This window comes from Psittacula echo (assembly GCF_963264785.1).
Source record: "Psittacula echo genome assembly, chromosome: 25".
In the NCBI taxonomy this organism is placed as follows: domain Eukaryota; kingdom Metazoa; phylum Chordata; class Aves; order Psittaciformes; family Psittacidae; genus Psittacula; species Psittacula echo.
The window spans coordinates 4,845,821-4,866,219 of record NC_137760.1 but is presented as its reverse complement, the minus strand read 5'-3'; the positions used below and the strand labels follow the sequence as shown (position 1 = coordinate 4,866,219).

Sequence of the window (20,399 nt, the reverse complement as noted above, 5' to 3'; positions counted from 1 at the left end):
TGGTGTGATGTTGAGATGGCTCAAACAATGAGTGCATTGTGTAGCTTAAAAATACTTGAAGCCTTGGAAGAGCTTTTGTTTTGTCTCTAGTGTTTTTGGTTGTTTCTTTTTTTCTCCCCTCACAATGAAGTACATGACTACAAACCAGAATCATTACTGGAAATAAGAAAGTCAATAAAAAGCCGTATATTGTTGTGATTAGCTGCGACTTGAGTTTGAGTTTTGGAAGTTGCATCTGTTCAGTACTCTGAAGAGGAAGGTTTTGCCTGACGGTGGATTAGAAAGGGCCAAACACATTCACAAGTGATTTGCACGTACTTATGGTCCCCAAGTTCTCCTGGACAGATACTTCTGCTCAGTTTTGAGAGTGTTGACTTGATCTTCAGAGATAATGTGGGAAGAATGGCTCAGGTATGCACAGTAATTGTGTGTTGAGCTCAAATACTTCACTGTCTTTATCCCTCATGAGGTTCATCCAGTCCTGCTGCTACCTCAATCTGAGGCTTTTTGAGCCTCCTGGGATTTTTATAATAATCCTGAAAGTTGGTTTCTTTGTGATTTCTGTTCCAAAGTATCCTTGGAATGATCACTTAATACTTTGATCAAAAGGGTTTCTTCTATGCTTAAGGCTGGCAAACTGAGGTAGTGGTTTGGTCAGTGAATTGTGTTTTTACTCCTTAGGACAGAATACCAGGCCAGAAGTAATCTGCTCTACATGATAGACAAGGTTGGTTTCAGCTCCTGCTTTGGAAAATTCCAGAAGTAGTATTTTGAGCCACTGGGAAGGTGCAGATGAAAATGGTTTTTAAAATACTGCAATTCTTTGTTAGTCCTTGGGAACATGAGGAGATTGCTCCACTTGTGCAAACAGACCGATTGACTTGCTCTCTGCTTAGGCAGCAGATCAACATGAGTCCAAAAACTTGCTCAGAAACCTTTTGGATCTGGTGAAATAAAGACGCTCTTTGTTCACGGCCGTGATTGACTTGCTGCTGTGGAGTAGGTGACATGTTTTGCCTACCAAGCATGTTTTATAAGCAGAGTTTATATAAATTTCGTGGTACATTAAAATAGATAGCCTCTTCTGCACTAATAAAATAGCTTTTATTCTATTATTGGGAACAAATTTAATACAGAATTGCTTTTTAGGCTCACAGTGGGCCTCCTGAAACTAAGTAATTGGGTTGCATTATTTTCTTTTGCTTGTTTGGATGCCTAACGCTGTTTTATTCTTTTATTCCATCGACCTGTAACAGTGCTCAAACTTCAGTACGGCTTTTTCTCTTAGCATTTCAGCAAAGCGGCTTGTGATAGTGCATGTGTGGTTCTTGGTCAGCATTCACTGAAGGCCCCCAGAGAATGAAAGTGTTTTTTAGCCTCTGTCATGGAATTTTCCTTATTTCAAACACTGTTTTCCTTTAAAGGGGGGGAAAAATCATTATTGTTGGAGAGATGTGTTGGATTCCTTTACTCATCTGTCTTTGAACAACGTATTTTCACTTGAACTGGTCATCTTTTGTATGTGCACTGGCCCAGTGCCTCAGATTTTCAGGCCAGCTGTACCTTGCCTGATAGACCAGCTGAATTACACCAGCAACAGTTGGTGGAATAAATATTGACTACGAATCTTGAAATTGGGATTGTTCCCTTTGGAAACCCGCTGGGAAACGGGTCAGGTTTGTGGTGAGTGACTGTTCTCTTACTAGAAGATACATCAGAAGTGTGTAGCAGTCACTGGTTAAGAATTGCTGGGGAGCTTCTGGTACCTTTCCCTTTCACGTGGTGAACTGCAAATGCCTCAAGCATTTCTTAAAGCATTATCAAGGGCTTGAGATAAATGTGGCCCTGTCATTCCCCCTTCCTAGTTCTAGAAACCTTGTTTTGATTCCTTTGGTTTGTCAGGTTCCCGTCTCCTTGTCTACCATAAGAAAAGCAAGTCTTATTTGAAGGTAGTGAAGATAAGTGTCCAGGCCTTGCTGGTAGGAGCACTTAAAGTGAAAGTATATCATTGAAGCAATACATAAAAACCTTAGAGCAGGTTGAGAAAGTTAAGGTCACTGCAAAGGAGAAGCAACCTTGACGCAGTTGCCAGGAGCTCAACTGTAGCTGTTGTACCTGGGAGAGCTGTGAAGAGGCTTTGAGGACTTCTGGGAGCACGGGCTCTGCACCCTTGGCAGGTGCTGATGGGTCAGGGACCCATCAGTTCAGTCGGATTTTTGGGATCACTACCTTGGTTTGGCTATAGTGTGTTTTGGCCCTTTAAAGTAGGGTTACAACTGTACTGTAGTTCTGTTTAATTCATAGCATCCTTCGGTGATGTACATGTGCAGCAAGAGTAAAGAGATTTTTACGCTGTGTAGGGGATGCCCTCCCCCTGATTCTCCCTTACTTTCAGATCACTGAAACCCATTATTTGGAAGTATTTAGTCTCTGAAGTGTTTCTAGTATTGGCCAGAAATGTTTATGAAGGGATATTTAGGTGGAACTAAGTACATCTGTGCAAATAAGTACTTCTAAACACTCTAGTAACCCCTGAGCTGTCTATCCCAAGTTATACAAGAGGGAGGAACTTAGCACAGGTATTGCAGGTACGCTACAGGAATGTAAATCTACATTTCTCTCCTGGTTTTGCTTTTGTCAGAATGATGTATTCACCTTCTGTGTCTGGTGTTGCCCTGTGGTGTTTTAAAACAATCTCAGCATTTGAAATGTCTTCAGCATTTAAGTGCTTCACTTGGTGTCAAAGATGCCTCAAGATGTTTGGGCAGAGGAGAGAGACAAGGCTGATCTCCAAGTCACAGTGAGCTTGGTGGAAGCTGTTAACAGATAATGCTATCTAACGGTATCCTGTGAGGGGTATGGTTATCAGATAAGGTTCTGGTGGTTATTTGTTTCTGATGGTGGTACTTGAAGAAGAGGGCATTGAAATGAATTCAGCAGTAAACAACAGAATGCAGCAGTTCCCAAAAGCCAGTGGTGCTGGTGACAACTGAGGGCTATACATATGCTTCTCCCTTCAGTACTCCTCCCTGGTGCTCTTTGCGTAGAAGGGATCATTTACAAGCTTCTGGGCAGCGAGAGCAGCCCTCGGTGTTTGCAAGACTCCCACCTAGAGACTGTAGCAAAAATAGCATGCACAAAAGGGAGGAGGCAGAGGGAAGGCAGCGCGTTCTATAGATGCTCTTTTGCCCGTTGCGGTGCTGAAGGACTAAAATAACCCTCCATGTAACTGTCATGGGAATTGTAGTTACCATTTGAAAAGGAAAGGATAACGTTGGTGCTTTTTATTTTGGCAACGAAGGTGTTAATACAGATGAAAATACCCAAGTGAATCAGTGCACTGCGGAAGATGAAATGCTTCCCCTGTCAATTCTCAAACACTATTAAATCCACCCAGTTCAACACCAGTGCCTTGATGTCTGTCTCTTTCTTTGACCAAGGTATGGGAATACAATATCCTTAACGGTGAGTTACTGGATTTAAAATGTGTGACTGGTTGCTTTGCTCTCCAGTACTGATTGTTTGGTATGAAATATGCATCTCAGCCTTGGTTTGGGGCTGGTTAAGAAGAAATCTGTTTTCTGCCTACTTTTTTTAGCACATTTGTTTTGTCCTTGGAAAGGGAACAGTCCAGGATCACAGTGTAAAAGGCATGTTGGATTCTAGAGATGTATCTTGAGTTTAAAAACTACTGAATATTTTGTTGTTGTGATTGCTGCTAAAGACTGTATTCTGTTTCTAATGTAAAATTGATCCAAGTACTTGAAAAGGTCTTTTGCATAGGGTTGGTCTGCACCAGGGAGTTTGCAGACCCTTGTCCCCACTGACTGAGCCTGCTGGACTTTTTGGAGGTGTGGGGATGTTAGTACTGGAAGTTCATTCATGTGTTTGAGTATCAAGACAAAGCAGGACCTGGATCACCTTGGAGATCACTGATGTTGGGCGTGGATAATAGTGAGAGCTAAAGTAAATGCAGAAAGAATGAATGCCTAGAATGGTTCCAGACAAGTAGTTAGCTTTCTGCTATATTTGAGATTTGTAGAATTATTATTTCTAGGTCTCTACATAATTAAATGTATATCACATCAGAAAATGGAGGTTTTATCCCTTTAAATTAAGGCTTTTCTAGCTGTTGTTGCTGCCTGATCTAATCATAAGTCTTTTGACCTTGTAAAACTTCCCTGTGACTTTCACCAAGTAAGTACTAGTATGAAATTACCCATCTGTGCTTAGACAGATATATAAGATTTTAAAGGCAATTTTTTCTTTGCTGTTCTCCTTCCACATACATGTGCACTTTTAGGTCTGCTGCTAACTTGTGTATTGTCTTCTCTAAGACTGGCATAGCTCGCAGTGGTTTTCAGAACAGTAATTATTCTGTGTAGTTCTCACTATTGATACATGAGTTATCTTAGTTTTCTTCAATGAATTGATAACTTCCTTAAGGTCTTACCCTATCGGAGGATTACAACAATGTGGTTTGCATTGTAAGGAGTAGTCAGAATTAGGTAGCTCAGTTTGCTCTTGACTCTTTCTGCAGACTGGATTTGATTGTGTGCTATCTTTATGCCCATTCACCTGTGATAGGTACATACTGAACGCCGTATCTTCATCTGAGTAGTATGTGGTCTTAGGTCTTACAGATTTGAGAGAAATCACTTAATCTTGTTCACAAACACGTGCAGAATGGCTAAAGTAACCATAAACCTCCAGGAAAAAACAACGATGTGCTCTCAATTAAAGGTTTTCCTATGTGTGATGTGGATCCTGGTTTAACTACACACAGGTTTACATCACATTTATGTCCTTAACACAGTGTTCCTGGGAAATAGCAGCCAGTTTGTGTTTCAGCAGTGTCAGGTTATTGTGGTGAGGGAGGTCCATGGAGATAATCTTGTGTTTAGCAATGGTTAGGTGGCAGTTTGTGCTGGATATGTGGAAAACACAACTGAGCTGTATGTACCCATTCATGCCAAGAATCTGACTCTGCATCTTTTGGCTGGTGTGTCTGGGCTGTCTTTGCATTGTGCTGTGCTCAGACACACAGACTGCAAGCTCCTGGCTGCTGTGTAATGCAGTTATGGAAGAACAGCTTGCTCATGTCCTCGGAGGCCACCGCCCATGTGTTTGGGACAACCCAAGGATGATGTAAGTTTCTTCTTGGTATTAAGATGAATAAGAGGAAAGTCCTGCATGTTTCACTGCTTCACAATGAAATACTCCTGTTGCTGTTCATGATAAGATAGCGTCTGTGCTATGCTGCATGACAGTTCTGGTTTAAATCCAGCAGTAGCTTTTGGTCTGTAGAGCAGGTACCAGCCCTTTCATAACTCTAAAACATGTAGAACCCATCCAATAGAAAATGTGGATACAGTTTATCTCCATTAGACTGACATGAGAGCAAACTAGCCTGAAGACTTGTATGTGTCAAAACTTGCAGGTACTTTCTTCTGCAGAAAACTAGATTTATAGGTTTGTTTTGCAGCTTGAAGTGAATGTTTGAAGAATGGTTTGGCTCCTGATTCTGCTGCTTGAAAGTATGAGGGGCGTGTGTGCATTTGAGAACATGAATCAGTGTGTGTGAGCTTAAGTCATAATTTGTCCTTTTAGCTCTACAAGCAGATCAGTTTGATACTAGGTCATTGTCAATGTGTATTCCCCGCTTAATTTTAGCACTCCATGTAAAAGTGTGCATGGTAATGGAAACTGTCCTCATCCAGAAGAGATACTCAAGTTTTTTAGAGAGTCTGTTGAATTGATTTCCTAATTTTCTGTAGCTGTTTTTGTTCCACTTCCTTGCATTCCTTAGACACTGATGTCTGAACATCTCCACCCTAAGATGTTTTGCCCTTGAGTTATTACTTGTGTTCATAGTCCTTACAAAATAAAGAAGCTTTGAAATTGTATGAGTAATGATTGTATCTAAATCTCTTACCAGAAGGAATGGAGAAAATAAAGGTAGGAGTGTATATATATACATAGTCTCTCTGCTCTTACAGTACACATAAAATCCATTTCTATACTATACTGGAGTCACAACAGAGAAACACCTTTAAGAGGTGATGATGTAAAACCTTTAAAACCAATTCAGTGCACAACACTGAACTTGGAACTCTGGCATGGTGAACTGTATGTACTAGTCTGAAATGTATAGCTTGAAAAGATTACTTCTGTATTTTTTAAGAACTCCCTACTTGCACTTTACTTCAACATAAAGATACTTAAACTGAATCAAAGTGTGCATTTTCTTTTTTACTTATAATCGTAGCTTTCTTGAGCACTTCATATTTAGGAGAATTATGAACTTAATGGGTTTATTTCTGTTCCCGTGCAGCGGATATAATTTCTACGGTAGAATTTAACCATTCTGGAGAGTTGTTAGCAACAGGAGACAAAGGAGGTAGAGTTGTCATCTTTCAACAGGAGCAGGAGGTGAGTGCTAACTACGTGAGGTATATTTAATACTCTGCTCTGTTCCCATTCATTCTCTTTTTAAAGAGGAGGTTACACAAAATGCATCATGTGTAATAAGTGATTAAAATAATGAAACTTAAGAGTGAAGAAATTACTGAGAACTTTAGTGATGCTGTTGGAAATTAATTTGTCTTCAAACACTCTTTGGCTGTGGTCTGAAGAGTGCTTAAGGTGAAAGCAAAGAAGGGGGCTATGACACAGAAAGACCTTGGGGAAGCAAAGCTGGTTGGTTTATAATGACTGTACTTGGCTGTGATGATTATTTCAGATTTCACTGTAGTGGGGGAAATCAAAGTTGTCCCTAAGTGAGTTTGTAACTGACCTAAGATGTCCTTGTCCATTCTGATATCAATCGGGTAAAATCCTAGAATAATAGTAGCAAAGGTATCTCTTCATTTTATACTTGTTCTTTTGGTCTTTGGAGAATTCAACAGACAAATCTTCTGATGCTAGGGAAGGGCCTCTACCTTTGTGTTAAGAGAAGTGAGATGGAGTGCTTGGTTTTTTTAACTAAAGCTGTAGTTAGAAGTTGACTAGGTTAGAACCTATTTCAAGGAGAGGATGAAAGGCACTTCTGTCACGGCCTAGAAAGGTCATGCTGTTACTTCTTTCCTTAGTGTTTCATTCAATTTCAACTCTAAAAATCCTCAACTTTAAGAATCCCACAGTTCTCCAGGGCAAGCTCCTTTCTGCTGGTATGAGACAACTCCAGGACAGGGCCTTCTCTTGACAAGTCACCGTGGTCAGGGGGTGCCATCTAGTGGGATGTTCCCAGCTGGCCTGCCTCTGCACGGGTTGCTTTGGCCAGAGTCTGGGGTGGGCGTAGTCCCACCTGTAATCTGCTTGTAGCTTTTGGGGCTACAAACCCTTGTGTTTTGTCACTCTGAGCTTTAGGTTGCATCCTCTAAGGATCCTTTAATGAAGCTTAAATAGCTATTTGCTTGCTCGCAAATGAGTTGTCTTTAAATGCCTACATTTAGTTTTGATGTGTAACCTGTGGCTCATATCGTTACGATCTATGAAGCCGGGTATAGTGGGAACCACCTGAGTTATCAGATTGAGTTGTACAGTGTTGGTTTTGGCATAATTTGACTTCTCAGTGTTTAGGGAATGAGCAATGGGGACTTGATTCCCTAGTGCTTTAGTAGTGAGTTATGCTACAGGCACAACTGTCTAGAGCAACCTTTATGTGTTAGGAGCATCTAAAAGACAATGAACTATTTGAGTTGGATTTATGTACCACTTCCTATCACACTGCATTTGAGTGCTTTTCAGACAATATGTACAGGAAGAAAACCACTAACCCATAAGCCCAATAAGCTTAGTATACAAGCTTGTGCAACTTCACCCACTACCAAAAGGCTGCCACCTCTGGGTTGGAATGTAGTGGCCCTTCTGCAAGGCAAAGCAAGTGACATTACACAAGGAGCAGGCAGGAAATGAATACTGTATCTAATCGAAACTGAAGGAGGAATTTGCGTAGGCAGCCTGTAATTACCTAAATTGGAATTTAACATGAGGTACTTGGGCCAACACCTCTTCTTGGGTGGATTTTTTTGAGTGCCATGAGATAGTCTGATGGTTTAAATTTTGCCTTTATCCCAAGGGTGGATTTAATCTCTTTATAATGTTACTCTAGTCCTTTACTACTCTACTACTCTAGTAGAGCTTTGCTAGACTCCACAAGAAGTATATTTAAGACTCAGTCGCTATGGTAAGTATGGAATTGAAGGAAAGTTCCCTGAATCATGACCAGCATTTCCTAAAGCACAATAGATTTCCTTTCGGAGTTGCCTGTTCTGGGCAGTGACCCTGCTTTAACTTGCTAGGTCTAACTGAAACTTGGAACAAAGGTTCTTCCATTCTCCAGGGTGGGAAAGCCAGTGCAATTGATAGGTGTGGTACAACATCCTAGTGCCAAATTGTATTTCTAAGCATTTTGTCCACATTTCCCTCCCCTACAGCTTATTGTAAAGTGTAAGAACTCCTGCCAGCTATTAATGTAAGGGTATGAAGCAAGAGAAAATGATGTGAGGAATGTGACACATGTGGGCTTGCAAGGATCATATCAAGAAGGATGTTCTAGTGAGGTGCTAAGGGAAGAAATAAATAGATGGACATGAGACACACAAGGGAAGGAAGGAACAAAGTCCCTAGTCAAGAACATATCCCAGGAAAGGCAACCTCATGGAGGTGGTGGGACAGGAATATATCGCAAAATTAAGCTTAAATTAATTTCAGGTATTCCTAGTAAGCACTGCTTCCAAAATGGGAATTTCAGGTTCAGTTCACCCACTGCAGTATTGGTGTTAGGAAGCCACTGCCTAAAACATGGCTTGTAGGAAGAGGAATTGTGCAGGTTTGGAGGCTTTTCAGTTTTCCAGACAGTTCCATCCTGCACAGGCTGACTGCAGGTGTGACTTTTCATGTCAGAGGTGTATTATAGCAGAGGTGGGGTTTTTTCCTTCCCACCCCCATCTCCAAATGAGGAAGAAAAAGCTGCTTAAGCAGTTTAGAAGGTCTTGGGGAATGTGAAGCTACTTGTATAAATTTAGAGGTGACATGTGGGATTTCGATAGTGTGCCTAGCAAGCTGAACTTGCCCACAGAGTAGATCTGACATATGTGTGGCTGTGTAGTTCTCTTGGGGAATGTTCTTAAAAGACAAAGGTGGAAATATTAAAGATGAGAGAATGATGAAGATTTTTGAGGGTTTTTTTAGTTTTTAAGAAAAGAAACCTTACCATGCCTGCAGTGTTTAGGTAAAATGTTAGTTTGTAAGCTGAGCTGCTTGGTATTAACATGAGAACTTGTTGGAGATGATACTCATGTGGCTGAGGGGAGTTTCTGGAAGGTCTAGGAATCCAAAGTTGCTGCCATAACTGACGTTTTCTTAGCCAAAATGGTAGGAACTATAATCAAAACCTTGCAAGAAAGATGATCCTCATTTTGTCTGTTCCACAGGCTCGTTGCAGTAAGGCAAGTTGTACACCAAGGGTACTCATGGCAGGTCTGGCAGAGGCAACCAGAGAGTGTAGTCTTAACCTACTTTTATGCTATTTTTTTATGCTAAGTAGCGGTCTGCCTGTGTATCTTGCTGCATAAATATCTAGTTCTGGCTTCTGCCTGCAGCTTTGAAAAGCATTCTGTACATTGCATGCATATTTTGATCATTTAATTCTCTTTTTAGAACAAAACCCAGTCTCACAGTAGAGGAGAATACAATGTTTACAGTACCTTTCAAAGCCATGAACCGGAGTTTGACTACTTGAAAAGTTTAGAAATTGAAGAGAAGATCAACAAAATTAGGTGGTTACCCCAGAAAAATGCTGCTCAATTTTTATTGTCTACAAATGGTAAGTTATGACTTCACAGTTAATTTTGCATGGTAACCTCATTGCATACGTTTGCTATTAGGATTTTTGTCTGATTCTCTCCACTTTCAAAAGGCCAGAGGCAAGTTGGTTTTTAGTCCATGTGTCTAGGGATGTGGCTGTGCAGGAGTTACACTGTTTGAACTGTCCTGTTCTTCTGGCTCACCTGGATGCAGGAGTCCCATAGCATGGGGCGGTGTATTAGTCTTTTCTGATATGGTTGTTTTAGAGTGAAGGGGCTTGGTGAAGGTGTCATTGAGTACCTTCACCTGTGTATCACTAACTGTGAGCGAGCTGACATTAATCATTCATAACAGTCCTCATTCTAATTGAAACTTGCTGTAACTTTATAAAGAACAAACCGCGGAGGAGGTCTTTCAAAAGCTTTTTATCTTTTCTTGTTTTCTCCAAGCAGTATTTTTGTCTCTTTTGGTACACGTAGGTGGTCTTCCTTGAAGGCTTCGTGTTAAAGTGCATCAACTGTGAAGATGAGTATCTTTCCTACAGCTTTGATTTTTTTTTTTTTTTTTTTTTTAAAAACTGTGGCCGCTTTATTTCAGATAAAACCATAAAATTATGGAAAATCAGTGAAAGGGACAAGAGACCAGAGGGTTATAATTTAAAGGAGGAAGATGGACGGTATAGGGATCCTACTACAGTTACAACACTACGGGTGAGTAGTTCACTTGGTGGATTAGCTACACTCAAGTGATTTCTCCTCTCCCTCCCCTGGCACCACAGGTTAGCCTGTGGCTTAGTGAGTAACTGTCCCATCACATTATTAAAGTTACATTTTCTGTGATGTTAGCTGGCAGACATTTACTTCTGAGGTGATACTGAGATATTTTAATTGACTTGATGTATGTGAGCAGTGTGCTTGAGTGCTACTGTGTTTGTAGTACATTTGCATCTCAAACTTCCATTGCTTTGTATTTTGCAGGTGCCAGTATTCAGGCCCATGGACCTCATGGTTGAAGCTAGCCCACGAAGAATATTTGCCAATGCTCACACATATCACATCAATTCCATCTCCATTAATAGTGATTATGAAACGTACTTATCTGCAGATGACTTGCGGATTAACCTGTGGCACCTAGAAATTACAGACAGAAGTTTTAGTATCTTTTTTTGGTTACAACAAAGCTGTTGGATTTTCTTTCCTTTCATGAAAAGCTTTTTGTATAGTGTGTCTCTCCACATCCTGTTTATTTCTCCCTGTTTCTGGGGAGAGGTAGCTCAGCATGAGCAGTATAAGGAGTAGTTGTCATTTGCATGGTGAAAAACACTATTAGAAGAGGAAAAGAAGTTGAAGGTTTCAAGTGAGATGAGTAGTTCTGGAAGGCAGGATCACAGTAAACTATCTTGTGAACATTTGCTTGACTTGCAGTAAGAAGCAAGTCAGAAGTAACTTCCTTCTCTCAACAGTGCTTTTACCTTTTTGCCTTCTAACCTAACCATCAGCCGCTCTCATGTGTGTACCTGCAGATGTTACAGGCAGTAGGATCACAGGAATATGTTTGCAGATGCCTTCTTTATAATGTAGCAATTAGAACTGAAACAAAATAAAGTTCTGTGTGAAAAATCTTTGACGTATACTAAGCAGTCTTTCGCTGTTACAAGCGTTAACTTCAAACTGCTGTAGAATGCAATGTTACAGTCTTGTTTTCTAGACAAACTGTGAGACTTGATTCTCACTTTTATCCAGTTTGTGACTGGGTCCCACAGTCCTGAAAAAGCATTGCTGGATGCTTTTAAAGCTGAAAGATGAGTTGTGAAAACTGGAGACCGTTTCTTAACAAAATGGTGTAGATATTGTAGATATTAAGCCTGCCAACATGGAGGAGCTCACAGAGGTGATAACAGCGGCAGAGTTCCACCCAAACAGCTGTAACACGTTTGTGTACAGCAGCAGTAAAGGAACAATTCGTCTCTGTGATATGAGAGCATCAGCACTCTGTGACCGACATTCAAAATGTAAGTTCTGTCCTGCACTGTTTGTCATTTTCTGGAATATGATTATCTTGCTGCTAGATGAAACTAGGCACTGGTTAGGAATAGATTAAGCATTGAATTGTGTGTATTTGTATTGGATTTCTGAAGTGTATTGACTAGATAGATCTAAAGCCTATATTCTAAATAAATCTTAAAGTTAGGTTCATGTTTTGCCAAAGTAATGAATAAAATTCTTAGCAGCTTAAGCTTGGGGAGTCTGCCTAGACAATGGGCTAGGAATGGCCTTCTGCAGGCTTCAGAAGGCCAAATACTAGTTGCTTGGTGTGTACTTGATGCTAGAGATCTTACATGTGTGAATGAAGACTCCAAGTATTAATGAGTAGTTCACTTACTTAGAAGTGGATTGTGGCAAGGTTATTGAGAGGTTGTTAACCTAATGTGGGTGTATCTTGTATTGGACGAGACAAGCTTACTTCTTGAAATGCCTGTCTTATTTTGCTACAGTGTTTGAAGAACCAGAAGATCCTAGCAACAGATCATTTTTCTCTGAAATCATCTCTTCCATATCTGATGTCAAATTTAGCCATAGTGGTCGATACATGATGACTAGAGATTATCTGTCAGTGAAGATCTGGGATTTAAATATGGAAAACAGACCTGTGGAAACATACCAGGTATTTGGTAAAGATGATGTAGGCTAGAAATTAAAACCTTGAAGGATACTGAGTCTTACTAGACTTTTGTCTACAGATGACTGTATCAAGGGAAAGCATTGGTGGGATTTGTGTGTTTCACACATGTGCTTAAGGATCTTGCTAGTTGTGGGCTGACTGCAGAACCCAAATCCATGTTTGGGTATGAAAAAGCCTCCCTCTTACCTAATAAAGGCTATCTTCAGCAGTAAGATAGCATAAGTCTTCAGATGACTTTATATTCCTGTGTTCCTTCCTGGACAAAGTGGGAGGAGGTAAAACATTTCCTTTGCATAAGATGTTTTTAGCCAGCACTGAAAATTGCTGTGGTGTTTCCTGTATAAGGAAATTTGGGAAGGGATCTTCTCATCTGACATAGGAAAATCATGTCATCAGGCATCAAGTCACCAAAGCACGATTTTTAGAAATAAGCAAAGTCTTTCAGGTATCTGAAAGGGTAGTGAGAGTATGAGAGCTGCTTGGAGAGGAGAGAGCATGCTGAAGGGCTGCCCAGTCTGGGAGACAGCTCTTTCCCTTCCCTGAATGATTTGCTACTGTTTGAGTTTCATGTGAAGTCTTTGTAGAGCAGAATATGTTAATTCAGGCCTCTGTTCATTCTGCTCCTCATCCATCCAGAGGAGGGAGCTGTGTGTGCTCTGGTGAAGAGGGTGTGAGCAGTCACATACTTCATTATGCTTGGAACAGAGTCTGTGCAGGTTGTTTTACACGTGTGCAGGTTCAATATTCCTTCAGTTTATCTACCTCAGTTTTTTTCTTTTTGCAGGTGCATGAATACCTCAGAAGTAAACTTTGCTCACTCTATGAGAATGATTGCATTTTTGACAAATTTGAATGCTGTTGGAATGGATCAGACAGGCAAGTTTAATTCTTCTCTCTATGCACTTAAGTTATTCTTAAAATGGGCAACTTGAAGCATGACCTTGTATCTGTCTGGTTTTATTCAAGGACTGGCTTGGATAATATTTTAGTACTTCAATAAACTTAAATGGATGCATATTAGTTCTTAATCCTTGATGTAGCAAAGCATGGTCTGATTAAGCTGCCTTGTCAGGAGGTAGGACTTAGGAAAAACCTTCTAGGGATTCTCTTTGTTACAAGTTGTTAAGTTTGCCTTGCTTGAGCATGGCTGACTAGCCAGTAATAGCATTTAAGACAGCTATTGCTTTTGTGTTAATCATGTCATTAACTGCTTATTTGCTAGATCTAAATCAGTTCATTGGAGCCTTACCAGTATTGTCAGATAGAGGTTGTTGGGGTTTTTTTAACTTTAAGTATTTTTTGAGGCAAAGGAAGGGCAGGGAAACTTGTAAGTGTGTATGTCTTATAAGGATCTCCTGTAAGGTATTGTCACAAACTCAATGTGTTTGTTAGTACCTGAATTCATGCAACTTTCATGTAACTAAAATTATGTGGCTAAAAATACGATGTATTTGGTTTTGTTAGCTCGCTTCCTCACGTGTGCATGAGAAGCAGATTGAGTGATGACAAATTAGTGCTTAGATAACTGGACCTTTTAGGGTACACACTTTAAGGAGAACGATACTATTTTTTTTAATCTATAAAACATTCCAGTGCTTTAGTTTCACTTTAGCTTGTAGAAGGTAATGGCAAGGCTGCCTACGTTCTGCTTATACAATAAGGCATGATCTTCATGTGGACCCTCAGGCTTCATGCAAGGAGAAGTTATTTTCAGCTGAACTGTTCCTTTCTTCCTTTTCCCTCTCTGCAGCATTGTCATGACAGGATCTTACAACAACTTCTTCAGAATGTTTGACAGGAACACAAAGCGAGACATCACCTTAGAGGCATCCCGGGAAAACAACAAGCCCCGTACCGTGTTGAAGCCCCGTAAAGTATGTGCAAGTGGTAAGCGAAAGAAGGATGAAATCAGTGTTGACAGCCTAGACTTCAACAAGAAGATTCTACACACAGCCTGGCATCCTAAGGAAAACATCATTGCCGTAGCTACTACAAACAACTTGTATATATTTCAAGACAAAATGAATTAGGGTTGGCATTCCTACCTGAAGAGTCCACTTCCTGCATAGTTGAAATAGTTGAATCTAGCATTTGTACCTGTAAACGAAAGAGAATGAGAGGTCCATTATGGCACCCCCTTTCCAGTGTTTAAAAATGTGCCATATGACAACACACTTTTATAGCTACATGGAGAAAGCTCTGTTGATGCGTCACTGCGTTCTTCTCCATGTCTGCTAGCCATTTAGGTGAGGATAGGGCACTTTTTAATTTAAATGACTACTTGCACCATCTTGCCTAATGGACTAGATTGGACTGTATCAACATCGGTTTACTCCACTTTTTATGCCTTCCATTGTGATGACGTCCAGCACAGGGAAAGCCTTCAGTCATGCTATGGGATTTAATTGTGTAACCTCATTACTGTATCATTCGTGGCCCCCTTTTTTTATTAAATACAGCTCATTCTTGCTGTGGCTTGTAGCATTCCTCCTCCTTCTGGCCTCCTGGACTCCCCCTTTCCCTTTCACCCCCCTCCACCTTGCCTTGGTGGTGGTGTAGAAAAAACCCAACAAAATAAAGCACATGAAATGGGTCCGTTTGGGGTCAGTGGTAACGGGGGTCTGTGTTGCAACCAATGTTTTAATAAACAGTTGACTGTAATCACTCCTTGCCATGTCTGGCACCAAAAAAAAAAAAAAAAAAAAAAAAAAGAGAAAATAAGGAAAAAAACAAACTACTGAATAAAAGTGACAAAGAATGGAGAATCTGGGTTTTTTTTTTTTTTTTGGTTTTTTTTTTTTTAATCTACCTCTTTATACAAATACTCTGTGTTTTACCTTAGATGCATGAAAATAAAATGATGTTTTTTGTAATGATTTTAACCAGTATTAATTATTTTTCATGGGAATGAAGAGAGGGAGGGATTTCACAAGTAGCTGCATTCGTTCATGAATGACCAGACCACCACTTCCATTTCAAGTCCATGAACTGCTGTCAGATTTTGCCACAATCTGAACAGGTCAGATACTGTTCCAGTATCCTTGAAGGCTCTTTTTTAAAAACCCTATTGCTTAAATTGGAAGAGGAATAGAATTTTCAGGTTTTAAAATCTGTTTTACGGGACTAACGTCTTAATGTTTGGTTTTGTCCTGGTTTCTTCAATGCCTTGTTTTAGGATACGATACCTTTAATGCCTTGTTTAGAGTACAAAGTCCCCTGTGGCTTTTTAAACTGTTGTCTGAACTCTTGTCTGGCAGTATGATGTTCTGTAGTGCACAATACCACGTGATTACATAGATAATGACTACACTGCATTCTGAGATGCTCTATTTTCTGTATTTTATTGCTATCAGTAACTGAGTGGAAATGTAGTTTTACCATGCAAGTGTTGCTTTTGGCTTTGCAAAGTTACTGCACTTACAGAAATGTTAAATGGTGCAACGATCAGAAAATACGTGGAGTACAGAAGCTGCATGAAATAAGTGTTCATAGTTATTTGAGAGATTTAAACTCTTCAGCAAATAAGGCTTATCCAAAGATGAACTAGATATCGATGCTTTATAAGGCTCATGAGTTTTTACCTCCAGATATTTTTGCTAATTGTGCTTTTAGGTTTCCTCCTCCTTCAAAGAAATGTTCAGAATGAAGTTTGAAAGTCGTAGTGAACTTACCTTGACTGGGAGAATTTTCACTTTTCAGTTTCCTATATTTAAATTATTTCTGTGGCTTAGTTATAGGTAGTTATTATAATGCCTTTATTATTTGATCAACTAAGATACTGTTTCTGCTGTAAAATTATGGCTGGGTTAGAGGCTAACAAGACTACTGTTGCAGTCATACTTTAATTTAACTCCTTGTGCAGTGGTTTGAAAATGTAAAAATTCTAATATTTATTAGATCTGGTTCTCTTAAATACAGTATTTGTCTTGTAACATGCATGCCTGACCATGAGCCTTTGTAAGGGGTTTACCTTTATTTTTTTTTTTCACCTGTTAGCCTTGTAAAGAATTGAACTGCCCCAGAGACAGCAACTGTTCTCCAATGGGTGAATAAACTAATAGGCCCTATTCCTGCTTGCATAGCATGTGACTAATTTTACTCATGACTATACTTGCTAATAGTTAAGGAAACAACTTGTTGAGTAACATTAATCATGTGTATAGGTGTTTACAGGATCAGGGCCAAGGTTTATTCTTTTATAACAAGGGCAAAGAGGTAATTAGATGCTTCTTTTGCATCAGAGCTGGTAAAATTCATCTCCGTTTTGTGAAGAAGGGTGTAGGTTTAATGACTGCTATTTTGGGAAGTTGGAGGGTCATGGTATTAAGACTGCCACACTTGTATCTATCCCGAATGATGCACTGAATACCTGAGAAGTCGCTTAGCACAGAGACGGAAGGAAATGAGGATGTGAAGATGACACAGAAGGGAACAGGTAGATTTCCCAGAGGACAGAGTGCAGCCTCCAAGCAATACTACAGTCAAGCGAAACCACCTCAGACCTCAGCTGTGCGTGTCGGGATGGAATCGGGGGTTCTAACACTAGTCTTGGGCAGGAGTTTTGCTTTTGGCAGTAGCAGCAATCCCTGGCATGTCATCTGAGGTTTAATTTATCCTCACCAAAACCAGCTACTGACTTTGGTGTCATACTATCCAACTAGAGAATTCTCTAAGCACACTGTCCATTGACATATGCTGTAAAACTTATATTTTATTAATAAAAGTATGCATAGAATACATCTTGTCAGGTTGCTTTTTATCCTCTGTCCTGGCCCTGCTTTTTCTCTTATTTGCAGATGGTTTTGAAATTACCGATCTCTTCCCTCCAGCACATTGCCTGGTGCCCCATTACACTACTCCTGCATTGTGATTTCTGGGTGTCTCCTGAACCACTTCCCAGGCAGGGGGTGCTGGGGTGCCCAACAGCAGCTGCTCTGCTCTAGAGGTCTCCTCCAGTGCCCCATGAAATAGTATGAATTCTCAGTTCTCTGTCCTTTAATACCAGATGAAATACAGACAAGTTCTGTTCCCTGCTATCTTATCCGGAAGTAGAATGCAAAGAACGCTACTTAAGCAGTTAGTATCTGTAAAATTACAGGCATATGCTGAGCCTCAGTGATCCTACTGTCAACAGTTAATGTTCAGTGTAAGCTGGTTATCCAACTGGTACAATGTTGGGGGGTCAGAGTTCTTGTGGCTGTTGCGCCTTTGCTATTTTCCTGTTGAGAAGTGCCGATGCCTTGAAAACAGTTGAATATGCAGCAACACCCTGCTTTCCCTTCCTGCTCTGTTGAGGCAGGACTAACTCCTACTCCAGCATTTATTATTTAGCTACATATTCTTTTACTCTCAGCCAAACTGGAAAAGCCACCGTTGGTGCTGATAAGCAGAAACCTGTACTCCCTCCTCTTAGGGAGCTGTTGGATGATGGAATGCTAATACTTTTGTAATTGTTTTATTGTTGGCTCTGGAATTAGTTGTTCATAGGCACAACATAATATCCTTTGCACTGGTCTTCAGCTCTTCACCTCGGGCTGCAGAGAAACTGCACAGCCTCCCAGTTCACAAGATACACTTCTGACATAAATTGAACAAAGGCTGTTTCCTTTTGCCCTTTGCCATGTCATTAATAAGTTCAAGGATGGATGTACTGGATCGAGGTGGGAGAGGTGTGCTGGAAGTGAGGTTGCTGTTCAATCACTAGTGGTGTCTTACGCGACTTGCCTGTGTTTGCCTTTAGCAAACATTTATTTTTCCTGATACAGGAAGGTTTGGGCTTGTAAAAATGACCAGTGGAAGCAAGGAATAGCAGCTGGAATAGAGTGAGCATTTCTTTCTACACTGATACAACTGAGACACTACAAAACTGTGAGTTCCGCTTCTATACCAAATCTACCTTTGAATTTTAATGTTCTCAACCTTTTGCAAACAATCCATCTATTGTTTCTCCTCCACAAGAAAAGAGCCCTTGCAGTTCTGTCGGTGCTCTCCACTAGGAGGCAAAATGTTACCAAAGAGAGGTGGATGCTTCAGAAATGCAAGGGATCATGGTTGGATGCTGTGACTGTTCCTCGAAGCCATCTTCAGAATTGCCAGTCATCTGCAAGGACTATATGTTTGATCAGTTGTTGTTAGATATAAAAACCAAACAAAGCATTTCCAGGCCGCATCGTCACTACCTCTGGCATGAAGATATCACCTGAGGTGTGGAGGGAAAAGACTATTGGCTGGTGGATGCTGGCATCCAGTTTAGCAACAGCTTAGCATTTTTTTTCAGACTTGGGGCATAGAAGTACAAAATGAAGAAAATAAAAGTAATTGCAGCATGTTTAAATTGTTCCTTAAATTGCTTCAAATGTTTACAACACCTTGGAACTGTGAGAATAGAGAGGTGGGATTAGGTTGGCTCTGCTCTTCAAGATGAATCCTGTGGCTTGACACTTGTTTGATTTTGATCAACTTAAAGCCTTTTTCTAACTTACCTGACTGCACTTTGGTACACATGGCCTTTCCCAGGAGTTTATGGCCATTGTTTCTCTTCTATTAACGTGGTTTTCTGTCCCTCCAACCTTGCTATTGTCATAGCATTTTCCATCCAAGGATTCAAATTACTTTACAAACATTAATTACATCACCCAACTGCCTTCAGGAACCTGTGTAGTGGTTAGAGCACAGGGCTGAAAGTCAGGACTTGTGAATGCTATTTCTGGCTCTGCATTGACTCACTCTATAATCTTGATCAATTTATTTCTGACTCAGAAATTTTAATAGTCCCACTTTACTGATAAATATTCATGCCACAGGCATTACGGCAAATGCTTCCTGAATGATGGAGGTGACAAATAGTCATGGTGCTGGCCTGTGATTGCCAGGGTTGCAAAGTAGGATAGGGTTGCCTGGGCAGGTTTTCTATTCAAAATTGTAAGCACCTTATTGTTCTGATTCCAATCTAGAAGATATCTGTGGCCTTCCTGATTTATGAAATTATTTAAATTACTGCTTTGGTTTCATTACAGCCAATTCCCTACCAGTGATATCCCCGAGACACACAGATTTTTTACATCCAGTACAGTCACAGAGTCCATTTGGTAAGAATGGTACAGTAAAATCTTACAATCTGTATTTTCATGGCTGCTGATGGGAGGGGTTTATGATATAAAGGCTCCTTTACTGCTGCTGGGAAACAAAATACTTATGTATATGTGTGTGAGATGGGAGTGAAGGTACGCTACCAAAAACACTATAGGCCTCAAAATAAACCTTGAAGTTTAAGTGATGTCAAACGGAATGAAGTTACTAAAGATGATTTCTCAGGCTGTGAGGATGAATTAAATAATCATCTGTGAGAAAGTTATCCTTGCTGTTCTTTTTGTTAGAGGATGTGTGTGGAAAAGGAGGTTGGAAACAGAAGAATCCCAGTAAAGGTTGTGCTAACTGCCATACCAAGTATCTACAAGAAGTTGCTTGAGGAACTGACTCACTGAAATGAATAATTTAGAAGAACCTTGTTTTCTATATATGATCATTTCATGAAAGCGACTTTGAATAGGTAATTGGTACAGAAGTTACTCATGCTACGACTGAAGAGAGCTCAGCAGGGTAAGGTGCATGAGGAGAGATGTTTGCATCTCTCTCAGCGCATTTGAAAGTCTCTTCTGTGGAAATTCAGTGTTATTCCCAGCCTCAGTACAGCAGTATGTGCATAAATACCCTGAGGTTACCTCTTCATTTTCATGCTGAAAGGAAACTGTGGCACACACTAATAATTTCACTTTTTGTAGCTACTTTTCCATCCTGGAACAAGTCCCATTTTGTTACAGATGCCATCTTCTCTTAACTGTCTGCCAAGAATTAAAAAACCTGCTATGCAAAAGGGTGGGTTGTCTGCTAAACCTATCATTTCAGAT

The 20,399-nt window shown here is 40.3% G+C and overlaps 1 protein-coding gene across 2 annotated transcripts in view; it reads left to right on the top strand.

Annotated features, from left to right (window-relative positions):
* The window catches only part of PPP2R2A (protein phosphatase 2 regulatory subunit Balpha), a 39,808-nt gene extending 22,624 nt beyond the window's left edge, over positions 1-17,184 (top strand). Inside the window, exons 3-10 of one of the 2 annotated variants that reach the window (XM_080634682.1) lie at positions 6,335-6,432; positions 9,664-9,829; positions 10,408-10,520; positions 10,788-10,965; positions 11,657-11,821; positions 12,305-12,474; positions 13,277-13,368; positions 14,243-17,184. In XM_080634682.1, the coding sequence (XP_080490808.1) occupies positions 6,335-6,432; positions 9,664-9,829; positions 10,408-10,520; positions 10,788-10,965; positions 11,657-11,821; positions 12,305-12,474; positions 13,277-13,368; positions 14,243-14,522 (1,262 nt within the window). In that variant the 3' untranslated portion in view covers positions 14,523-17,184. Of the gene's footprint in view, positions 1-6,334; positions 6,433-9,663; positions 9,830-10,289; positions 10,521-10,787; positions 10,966-11,656; positions 11,822-12,304; positions 12,475-13,276; positions 13,369-14,242 lie in introns of both variants that reach the window. The other variant, XM_080634681.1, reaches the window with a different exon arrangement.
* The last annotated feature ends 3,215 nt before the right edge of the window (positions 17,185-20,399 follow it).